Genomic DNA, 12,140 nt, shown 5'->3' on the forward strand with positions numbered 1-12,140 from the left:
GATCTATGGAAAAGCCTAAAAAGGTCTGAAAAAGGTGTTTTGCGTTGAATTAAAGATATATGAATTTTAGAAGAGGATATTTAGGATTTATTTATTAAAATGAAAATGTGAAAAATAAATTATGTTTGTATTAAACAGCACAGATAAATTATTTCTAATGAAATATTATGTACTTATTTTAATTTTCGTTGACGAAACAAGGCTTTATTAGTTAGGAATATAATATTTACAACTTATGCGTGAGGGGAAAAATCTTGCACATGTTCGAGTAAGCAGAAGGTCAGATCACGCCTTGTTTACGGTTTTTCTTTCAGAGAGGAAAATTCTTGCCCAAACGGGCTGCCCACTTTCTAAAACTTAACTGAAAGGCGGCCATCTGACAAGATGGAATTTTAGTCAATAATATTTTTCCGGACCAATCGCAGTTTTTTGTACATCCTACAATGGGACAATCTAATTATGAAGAAAAAATTAAATGGAGGGGATTTTTGTTTAACACTCTTGTATACTGGAAAAACTAGAAAAACTGAAGTAAAAGTAACATTGACTATTTCTCTCTTTTCAGAGGATCTCGTATACTAGAAACTATAAAAACTGAAGTAAATGTAATATTGACTATTTCTCTCTTTCCAGAGGATCTCGTACACTGAAAAACTAGAAAAACTGATGTAAAAGTAACATAGACTATTTCTCTCTTTTTAGAGGATGTAAACTTCTGGACCATCGCAGTGGTTGCTGTTGGGACAAGTTTCTTTTTGACGGTGGCCATCTCCCTCTACCTGATATGGTGAGTGAATTTCATTGGTATTATTAACATTCTTATTCTTATTCTTATTTTTGTTACCTTGATAGAAAGTCTCCGTAGGGGGTTTAATTGCCGCAGTGCACCTCATTCGGGGCAATGTAGGCATTACTTAAAGTCATTGCAGCGTCCCTCGGTCACTAGCTGCAAACTACTTTAATTCCTCTACTGTACCTCCGTTCATATTCTCTTTCTTCATCTTACTGTCCACCCTCTCCTAACAATTGTTTCAGAGTGGCAACTGCGAGGTTTTCCTCCTGTTATGCCTTTCAGAACCTTTTACTGTCAGTTTCTCAGTTTCCATTTCAGCGCTGATGACCTCATAGGTCCCGGTACTTGTCCATTTTGCCTAAGCTTTATATTCAACTCGACTTAGTGCCTTTGCTCTACAGATGGGCAGATTACATTTAACTTAAAGTATACTAAATTCCCGACAATAGTTTTAATTATGATGTTATTGCTGTCAATATTTAGTTATGTACCTATAAAGGATAATATAGCGCACAATTGTTATATATATATATATATATATATATATATATATATATATATATATACATATATATATGTATATATATATATATTATTTGTATATATATAAATTATTTAATACAGTTATATTTAAATATGCATGCTAAACTACTGTAAGTGTTTTATCGTACATAAGCATCATATTTTAGTCTCTATCCATACTTAATCACAAATAATTGCGTTGGAGGAAAACGAACTCCTTTACGTAGGTCAAACAATTAGAATCTTTCACCATTAACATGTGGCAATATGCCCGTCCTGGTTTGTTTAGTTCACGACCTCGGCAGTGTTTAGTGAATGATATTATTTACTCCTTTTATCTATATTGGCTTCTTGTTCTGTGAAGGCCTCACTGAATTATGAAGAGAAATAATTGTTCACTTTAAGCCGTCTAAAACTCCACAGACAAACCTTTATCCAGACATTGTTCAGATACCTGATAGGGGGTTGAAATATCTAACCCCCAGTACATAATTACTGTCATCAGGTCGACTCCGACCAGCAATTAAGAAGGAATGCGTCGAGAGGGGTCCCTCCATTCCCTCCCCCGCTCTCCCCTCCCCCTGCTCGTATAAATAGTAATTAAGTCTCAGAATGAAAACGTTATCATATTTGCATTCCAAGTTTCTCCGTAGTTGTCATAACTTGATGACATTGCTTGTCAGGAAATTCAGTTTTAACACCTGCTGATTGAATGATCAAAGTTCAGTGCATTTGATTTTATAACAAAATGCATTTAATTGGCTTTGTTTGTTTGTTTGGTGATTTTACGTTGCAGGAACCAGTGATTATTCAGCAACGGGACCAAACGGCTTTACGTGACTTCCGAACCATGTCGCTCTAGAGTGAGCTTCTATCACCAGAAATACACATCTCTCACTCCTCAATGGGATGCCCGAGAATCGAACACGCGGTCACTGAGGTGGCAGGCCAAGACCATACCGGTCACGTCACTAAGGCGTACTTAACTTAAGTTGTAAAGCATAATTGTCTTTTAAAAAGAGGCCTTTCTTTGACGCCGTAAAGTTGAAGTACGATGTCATTACTTATTGAGTTAATATCACTAAAATTCAAAACAGCACCTTAGTCGTTTGTGGGGAACGCCTGAACAACCCGAGAGATTTTAGACTCAAGACCTTTTCATGCGATTTTCCCCACAGTGTGAATAAGCCTTGCCGTTTACATGGAAAGAGGGTTTTTCTTATCACCTCCGCCGACATATTCGGAAGTAGATTTGCATGTTCGCTTTTGTGCGGTGGCAAGATATCTCTAGAATGGGAGGATAGACCTTGACGAAGCTTTTTGCACGAATTTATTATGTAAGGCCGGCTACATATTTCCGGTATCCAGGGACACTTGATCACAATAACCTCAGCTATTTGCATAAAGAGAGATACACCTATAGATATTTAAAGAGAAAACTTCGTAATCGAAAGATCAAAGCATTAGTTTAAACGTCATGTTCAAGTATTATTTCAACGGTGACGAGGAAGATACAGGGCTTGGCAGAGGTAAAATTTTTGGCGAGTGTTCCCGTTTGCTCTGCATACATGGAAATCATGATAAGCGTAATAACTTAATAGTTTTTTGAAATGAAGAAAATCTGGAATTTTAATTTTTTTTTTTTTTTTTTTGTACTGCCATTTACACCCACTTACTAATTTTGTGAATTGTTCTGCGAGAATCAGTCGAACTTGTTTCTCTTGCTACAGCATTTTTTTTTATATTACTCATTAGCAAAAGAATTCCGGTCATTTTCAGGAGAAAACCTACTTAAGCAGCCCATTCACGATCAGTAATTACTGAAGGAATTCCTTCAGTGTCAGAACTAGGACGTCCACTAACGGTCAGTGCGTTCATCAGTGTAGGATAGACTACCGTGGTGATTAGACAATCGAAATGGCTTCCTCTATTTTTTGTGATAATGTTGATGGGATTAGGGTTTGTTGCGGCGCATTCTACTTTGAAGTCTGTGGTTGCATCAGGATACCTTTCTTTAAGTTTTTCTGCTAATTTTCCATACGCTTCGTTTTTTTTTATATTATTCAGATAATGTTTTGACTTAATTTGCAAAGGCATGGCTGTTCTTTGTATACTGAAAAAATTCGCCCCAAAACAAAATTCTCTATCTTCCGGCATCTTAACTACTTAAACCTCACTAAATAAATCTGCACCAACATTCCTCACAACTCTGGCCATGCGGTTCACACTGATAACTTAACTGACTGGTAGCCATTCACGGTCAATGTTCCCTTCAGTGCGCGTTAGCCCCGCCTCCAAAATCAAGCAGAGTTTGATTCTCATCAGTGTAACTGACAGTTGTACTGACAGGCCTCAAACAACCCCATTCACGATCATTTTTACCAAGTTTGAAGGAATTCTTTGCTTAAGGTTGGCTACGTCCTGAGCAATTCTCTCTACCACCTAGACAAACGTCAGCCTCTTATGCCTTAGATTATTATTTTTTTTTTTATTAAATAGAAGGTAGAATATAGAATTTAGGCCAAGCGCTGGATTGAAAGGTCTAACAGGAGGAAAATCAAACCTCGCAGTTGCATTACGCATCAATTGTTAGGAAAGGGTGGGCAGCAAGAAGGAAGGAAGAGAATATGAACAGACGTACAGTAAAAGGATTGAAAGGGGTTACAGCTAGGGGCTGAAGGGAAGCTGCAAAGACCCTTCAGTAATGCTTACAGTGCGTCACGTGAGATGCGCTAACGGAACTATATACCTCCCTACGAGGATTTTTTTGTTTTTACTAGAAAAACTGTTTGGATAATGAGAGAGCCGGGGATTGTCCTAAATATATTACAATAAATAATACAAAAAGTCTCTGGAATTCACAGTAGTTTAGCCTGTACTAGCCTAGTGTTTGTAGACGCATGTGTTGTAAGCTAAGTCTACCCAGCAAAATTTCATTTCTGTCTTCCCTCCTTCGTCGTCACCGGAGTCCATTGAATGCTCTTCTTCCTCTTCCCACAGCAAAACGAGACTGGAGCGCCCCCTCCCAGTTCGACATCGCCGGACAGTCCGCCACATCAGCCAGGGGCCCGATGCCCTGCACCCTAGTCACCCTTACTTCATCCAGAGCTCTCCTCACTCTCAACTCCAGCACCTGCATCACCAATACAACTCCGCCACAACTTCCCTCCACTTCATGGACCCCAACTGCACCTCCCACCATCCGAATTTGGATGATGATGACGACGATTGAAAGGTTACCTATTTTGAAAGGAGTCAATGTGTACCTGTCCCTCCTCCTTCTCCTCGTTTGTATGGTAATGGATGTCTTCTGGAGAACGTGCTTCTATGGCGTCTTGTAAATTTGTCGTAGATGGTCAGCTTCCAGGCCCGTACCTAGAGGTTTTATTAGGGGGGTCGTTTTTCCCAAAACTGGACCCTTTCTTCTATAAATGTCATTGCATAATTTATATAGGTATATACAAGATGAAATACTTGAAAATGTTATTTTAATTATATTATTAAGAAAAAATTGGGCATGCGGTCTATGCCCTTCTACCCGATTAGATATTATTCAAAGTACTGACTTTGGTTAACAGAATTGTATTTATAATGTTGAAAGTTTCCATAGAAAATCAAGAATAATTCTTCAATTTTATCGATTGATTCATTTGTTATTTATCACTTTGAAGTACAGTTCAATGAAAAGGATAGTCACAGAAAATACGGAGTTACAGATTTTTTTTTTTGTGGGGGAGGGGGGGGTCGTTCGACCCGCCTAGCCCCCATACCCGCCCTCGGTACGGGCCTGGCTTCTTTTACGAAGTCGTCGTCTGAGGTAATGTCCCTTGCTTTCTCAACAGGAAATCTACTGCTTCAAATGATCCTAAAAGCTTCTTGTCTACACAATTCAGAATTAATGCCAGTACACGCCGGGGTATTTTCGTAACTTTTCTACTTTGCAGGAATCAAGTAACTATGAAATAGATGGTGTAGTTAACCCACTTCATTCTTCCTTGTCTTTCGCTTTCTTTACAAAAAAAGGAAAAAAATATATTGAATACCGACACGGGTATTCAAAATTGGTGGCCGTTAATAAAGTCACAGGAAAAAGGTCACATGAAAAAGTCTCAATTTTGGCTAGGAAAAAAGTCACATTAATTTACAGTCTTTTGTTTATGCTTTTACGGGCTTGTACTAACGCCGCAAAGGTGGATAAATGCCGGGTTAAACTTACCCTGGGTTTTAATACCCAGGAAAAATTAATGTGACTTTTTTTTTTTTTCTTTTACCTGTGACTAATTTTACCTGGATTCGAGAATTTAGCCTTCATGTTTTCTTGTTGCCATAGCATTGAAAGTTTGACAAAATGGTTAGCAATTTTAGTTGGGACTCTGATGAAGATGATCGATTTTGTATTAATTTTTGGAAATCTGTTGGAACAATGTCTCTTTGTAACCCATGTTATTATGGTTATTTTCTTGATGCGTACGTTTTTCTTTTACTTGATTTAAAATTCATAATATTTCTTGTTCCGTTGAGGTACCTTCCTCTATTCAAATGAAAACTTAACGATTTTATTTACTCGCTTTCTTTTTCCCCCAAAAAAAGTGTAGAGAAAAATTAATACTTAATAAAAAAATAAAATAAGAAAATCTTACGAGAAAATCAAGAAAGGCCTAAATATGTTAAACAAACCTGGTGACCAAAAATAATAAAAAAAGAAAAAGCCTCATATATTTTTTGTACAGTAGCAATTTGAACTTACTGTAGTGCATTACTGAATGAGACTAATTTGTCCTGAGACACTGGATTTACGTATTTGTACGTTCATTACAATGATTCTTTTTTAATACTGATCTTTTTAACGTCAAGTTCAAGGCACTTAACGACAGGAAGTAATTTCTCACCCATGAAGTAAAGTAAGCTTTCCAAAGTTGTATTTTCTTTAGCAAGAGGGTTTCTATGAGGTTCCCAGAGATAACCGATTACTTACGAACTAGGCTAATGTCCTTAACCTTGCCTAGATTATACAGCAGCACACTCTAAGGAAAAGGTAATCGAACTCTACCGCCGGGGGCACAGAATTCAATCTAACAGGGGATAAGCCAGGGAGCGTCTCTCCCCCTAGCTTTTCCCTATTAATAGACATGAGTCATAATAATACTATAATAGATGCACATCAACCGTGCATCCTGAATGGCTGTTGATAAGCCAGTCACAGGGTTGGAAACTCTCAGCCTCTCGAGAGAGTTCGCATAGGCAGGATGTATGTTCCACCTCTCCTGAAGGATATGGCTTTCAAAAGTATCCCTCGGGAGAGGTGGAGTTTACATACTACCTATGTGAACTTTCGAGAGAGACTGAGAGTTTTCAGCCCTGTCATTGGCTTATCAACAGCCAGTCAGGAGCGTCGTAAAGGACTGGCCTAGACATCAGATGGACGGTTGATGTGAATCTACTATAGTTTTGAGTAGCCGGGTTAGGAAGTGTCTGCTCCGGTTTGACTGGATGACGGATCCCTTCAAATGGAGCGTCTTTCCCGCCAAAGAGCTACAGTTTTCAATCAACGAATTTTCTGAAGTACCAGACCCAGTGCTTCCATCTAATTTTATTTTCACATTACGGCTGCACGTGAACGTCGGGTAATGTTGAGGGAATTAGTAAGAGTTTTGGAGAGGTAATTCGTTTTACATAATTTGAAATATTATTGGAGAGGGAAATAATTTGAAATATTATTGGAGAGGGAAAACTTTATATGAAAATTATTTGACCAAACTTGAGGTATTATCATGGTGGTTTCCTGTATGTCGTTATGTGAAAGCGACATACTTCAGTAAATTTTTTTTTTATTTTTTAATAAATAAATGTTTTATTTATTCTTCCTACAGAAATCGTATTTTACAGTGGTATGGAACTTCACGAATTCAAGGGGATTTTAAATCTCTCGTCATCTCGTATTTCTGCCTTCCCCTCTCGTTCAATTTCCTTGGCAAATGTTTTTTCGACGGTTTAGGGGACACTAAATTAAAATATTAAAAAAAACAAGCATATAATATATAAGTAAAAAAAGGAGATAAATTATATGCCATCGTCCCGTTATTTCAAGAAGATTCTTATGGTCCTCTGTTTTTATGCAGTCCCCCTATTTATGAGAATAAGTACAGACTATATTAAGCTATAATGAGCTTTTATTATGCCTCCTTGATTCGTGATAAGCTGGATGGAACTGAAAGAGAAGAAGAAAAACTCCATTAAAACGGAAGCTTTTTAGGAAAGAGACGAAATCGTCATGATGTGTCAAGGTAAGCAAAGTAGAGACAGAGAAGTATTTTTAACCCAATTACTCAGCTTAAGCTGTCAACGGATAAAGCCCTTTTGAAAAGCTCTTAATTGCCGATGGTCGTCATGTATTTTTCTAAACAATGCAGAGGCTTTGTTCATTTATAGTCGGTGTACACTGTACTAGTTTTAGCTGGATTTGCTCTAGGTAATTTAGAGGGAGGGGGATAGTGCCGTCAGTGCACCTTATGCAGTGCACTGTAGGTATTAAAAGTTTCTTTCCAGCATCCTTCGGCCCCCAGTTGCAACCTCTCACTCCTTTTACTGCACCTCCATTCAAAGCTTCTTTCTTCCATCTTGCTATCACCCTTTCCTAACAATTGCTTTATAGTGCGACTGCGAGAATTTCCATCTGTTACACCTTCCAGACCTTTCTACCCTCACTTCCAATTTCAGCGATGAATGGCCACATAAGTTCCAGTGCCTGGCCTTTGGCCTAAATTCTATATTCCATAACATTCCATAGGAGTGAGGTCGTTCCGTTAGAATTGCTCTCGCTATGATTGTTATAGCTGAGGCTAGGCTCACACGTACCACTCATTTGCTATTATTTTGCATTTATTGAGGAGTGGTTTTGCTGTCGCCTGAAAGAAACCACTGTATAGCGGTCGATTGGCGTTCGTGATAACACAGACGGACTCAGGCACTCAAGGTTGCTATCAAGATGGAGTCTGAAGTAGTTCTGCAATGGATTCACTGTCGGCAGCCGCTGGTTTTTACTTCTGACTGTGCGAGCTGTGGTCAACCACACATGGTTACATTACAGTTTTGTGGCTGATACCATACACTCATTGCTTTAAAAACCGTTTTTGATATGAAGAACCAACTGTCAACACTATAACCATTGGTTTGTGTTGCCGCAAATTCCACACAGAGTGAGGAATGGTCGCTTAAGCAACAAATACTTACTCACCAAGTTTTTTATTTCTGCCTGTGGGTAACGTTTTCTTTATTGTTTTAGAGTAATACTCAAAGAAAATGATGGGGCTACTATCACAAGATGAAAAAAAATACACATGTTTTTTGTTAATGTTTTACTCTCATACTGAAGATTTTATAACTTACATGGGAATTTATGGAGTCGATTTCACTATTATGTGGGTAAATCAAGAATCGGACAGAATTGCTTACCTATAGGTTTATTACCATAAAGATATGTCTTCAACATATGTGAAGATTCATTCTAATTAAAAAATAGTTATTGTTATGTAGTTGGGAGAGAATATGGAAAGACCAAAAGTTATTATGAAATATATTTCATACATAAATACAAAAGCAGACACAATATGATTAATTCAATTAACAAATATGTTAAAGGCAATAACACACACACACACACACATTATATATATATATATATATATATATATATATATATATATATATATATATATACACCATATTATCATTTAATGTTTGCAAGGGTGTCAAACATTGTCCTTCACACTCAGACACAACGGTTACTGCTTGGAGAGCTGGTATCAACAATCTGTTCCTGGTGGTGCTGTCTTTCTGTTTGTAGTCGGTAAAGCCAAGACCTGGAGTGCAAATTGTGAAAAATTATGAAAAACATACATACCCTCGTTATCTATTATGCTACCAAGCTTTATGTAGAAATCAGTTATAGTGCAATCTTTAATATCTTCTGGGATGTCGGTGGTATCTAAATTCCGCCACTCATTATCAAGAGCCTGCAAATCCCCTCCATATATACGAGGTGCAGATATGCAAAAGTCACGCAGAGTAGGAAGACAGCTCCTCGTCTTACTTTGCAACACCTTTTTTGGGTGCAAGAACAATGCCATATACCATAATTTGTTGTTGAGGTCAAATCTTTTCTTAAGTTGCTGACACATCCTATGAAAAATTCCCTACATCTAGAGCGTACATCGTCTAACATTACTTTATCCTGCTTATACCCATCCATTTGCAGAAGACCATGAACCTCTGATCCCAAATATATCTGATGAAGTGACATGTGATTTACAGCTAAACTTGGATCGAAGGCTACAAGGTCGACCTTGTCCACAACATCACTGCGGCAAAAATATCTTAATAGAGTCTTGTAAAACTGAATAATATGTTCATGAAGAAAATAAATGGTTGGAGCGTCTTGCTGAAACATAAGGTTGAGTCTGTTAAATTTAGGAAGAATGAAATGTAAAAAGTTTAGGTATAGAAAGACGCATGGATCCCTTAAATTTTGAACAATGAATTCAACTGATTTTAGTCTTTCCTGGCCTCAATTTTAGAAAAATAGAGCTTCAAAGCACTCCATTGTTCGACTACACGTTCAACTGCTGCGTGCAACGATAACCCTCGTGTAGCACATGGATGTAAAATTTTGTGTGGCTTTAGGTCAAGAAATGTTTGGGCAAGTTTCAGTTCATGCTTCCGTTTTGCACTATGAGCAAAGTGTGTATAAATATTTCTAGCGAGATCTTCGCAATGCCTTGGTAAATATTTGACTGCTTCTGATGCACATAAATGAACACTATGACAAATACATTTGAAAATAGCTATCCCTGGAAATTCCTCCCTTAACCTACTGCTAATTGAATTGTTACCTCCCATAATATTCGCTGCTTCATCAGCAGCGAAGCCAACAAAATTTTCTAAAGGTATGTTATAGGACAGCAAGGTGTTCATGATCAATCTAAATAAGTTCTCCCCTGTTGATCCTACCATTTCGTCATTTTCGTCATACATATTGATGAGTTGCAGAGTGCCTGTCTTGAAAGTTGTCATGTCTTTGTCAAAAAATTTGACAACTATTGTCAGACATTTCGTCGTGCTAACGTCAGTACTTTCATCAATGATAAGGGAGAATTTGTTTTCTCTTAGTCTACTGGCCAAGTCATTTGTCATACACATATCTAGCGCTTTTGTTAACTCTGTGCATTTTGTTTTTTTCATGCACATTGCTTGAGCAATGTCGGAGTCAGGGAACATAGCCTTGCATAGATTTACCATGAGGTCGACGATTGTGAATGGCAAATTATGTTCACAGATGAAGCATACCATCAAAATCATTGCTATAGCAACACTCCCGCCATGCTGTCAAGGAACTCCATTGTCCTCTTGCTCCATCTGCTCTCTCCGTTGTGTAAGAGCTTCTTCATTTGCAGCATGAACCTGTGTGCGTTATTAATGAAAATCAATAAAGCATCAATATGGATGAGGTAAAAATCGGTAATAACAAACATTGTGTATAAAATCCAAGAAATAACAGCAATAATAAATACCAAGATTATATTGCAACCTCCCTCAAGAATGCATACAAACTGCACAAAAATTGTGCATCATATTTTAATTTTATGGATTTTGTAAACCAGTATGATTTTGGAATATACATTGCCTTATGTCGCTTGAATAGTTGTTAATTAAGTCAGCATTGAATTCCTTGTGACAAGCACTGCACTTAGCTTTAGTTTCGTCATCTTCAACTCGAGCTAGCCAGGGTTTGAATTCCTCTTTGGTCAGCCATTCGTCCGGAAGTTTCCTTTTAGCTGCCATGCCAACCAATTATTAGATATTGTTTTCCAAGAAAATCCGAACAAGCTTTATTACTTCTCTCTCTTTCTCCTTCAACCTACTATAACATTCTTGATTCTGATTTAATGCTTCAATGATTTGCAGACGACGCAATACGAGGAAAATGGATCTACATAGGTATTTATATCAACGAAATGAGTTATTTTTGACATATTTATCATATATTCATTTTCAGTAAATAAAACCACTTAGGCTAGAACTAACCTTACACACGAGTAGCGTTGTATTTTGGTTTCAGAAAAGTTTTGAAGCGGTTTCAAAGAGCCTCTGAATGGAAGACAAGTGTGTCTTCAAGTGACTTCGATGACTTAGTAAGTTATATCATCAACTTGTACTATTTCAATTACAGATTTAGGATGCATTAAGCAATACCAAATCTTTGAATATTTTTTTTCTTTGAAAAGGATAATAAAAAATAAGGTATATATATGTACATTTTATTATAACTATTATATCTTCATCCTCCAATGAGTCAGCATTTCTGTGAATACGTAACCTTATATAATTAACAAAATATGGAGTGCAAAATCATTATGGATATTAATGTACTAAGAATATACAGTATGACAATTTACACAGGGAATGCAACCTTGATAAGGCATGTGGAATTTTTGAAGAATATCTGTAGAATGTGTCAATGCTGTGTCCATACGGCAACACCGTAATGACACTGTCACCGTGGTGTTATGTGGTGTTGTTGTGGTATATACGTGTGAACTTAGCCTAAGCCTAACTATGCTCTGTTTTTTTCCATCTGTCCATCCGCCTGTGGTGTTTGCGCATGGTGACACTGCGTCCCGGGCTTTAAATAACATCCTATTTCGAATAATAACGGTGTAATTCACATACAGTAAATTATTAAGACACTTTTCAGTTGCAAATGTACACCCAGATATCCTTTTATTCACCTAAAAGTTACAAATAGCGTAGCTATTTAAAGCCCGGAACG

The 12,140-nt window shown here is 37.3% G+C and overlaps 1 protein-coding gene across 1 annotated transcript; it reads right to left on the reverse strand.

The window, feature by feature from the left end:
- Nucleotides 1-9,862: 9,862 nt before the first annotated feature.
- LOC135208340 (uncharacterized) lies at nucleotides 9,863-10,660 on the reverse strand. Its single transcript, XM_064240444.1, has one exon. It carries the CDS (start codon nucleotides 10,658-10,660, stop codon nucleotides 9,863-9,865), a length of 798 nt encoding a protein of 265 aa, XP_064096514.1.
- Nucleotides 10,661-12,140: the final 1,480 nt, after the last annotated feature.

Source organism: Macrobrachium nipponense, chromosome 35, assembly GCF_015104395.2.
Source record: "Macrobrachium nipponense isolate FS-2020 chromosome 35, ASM1510439v2, whole genome shotgun sequence".
Lineage (NCBI taxonomy): Eukaryota > Metazoa > Arthropoda > Malacostraca > Decapoda > Palaemonidae > Macrobrachium > Macrobrachium nipponense.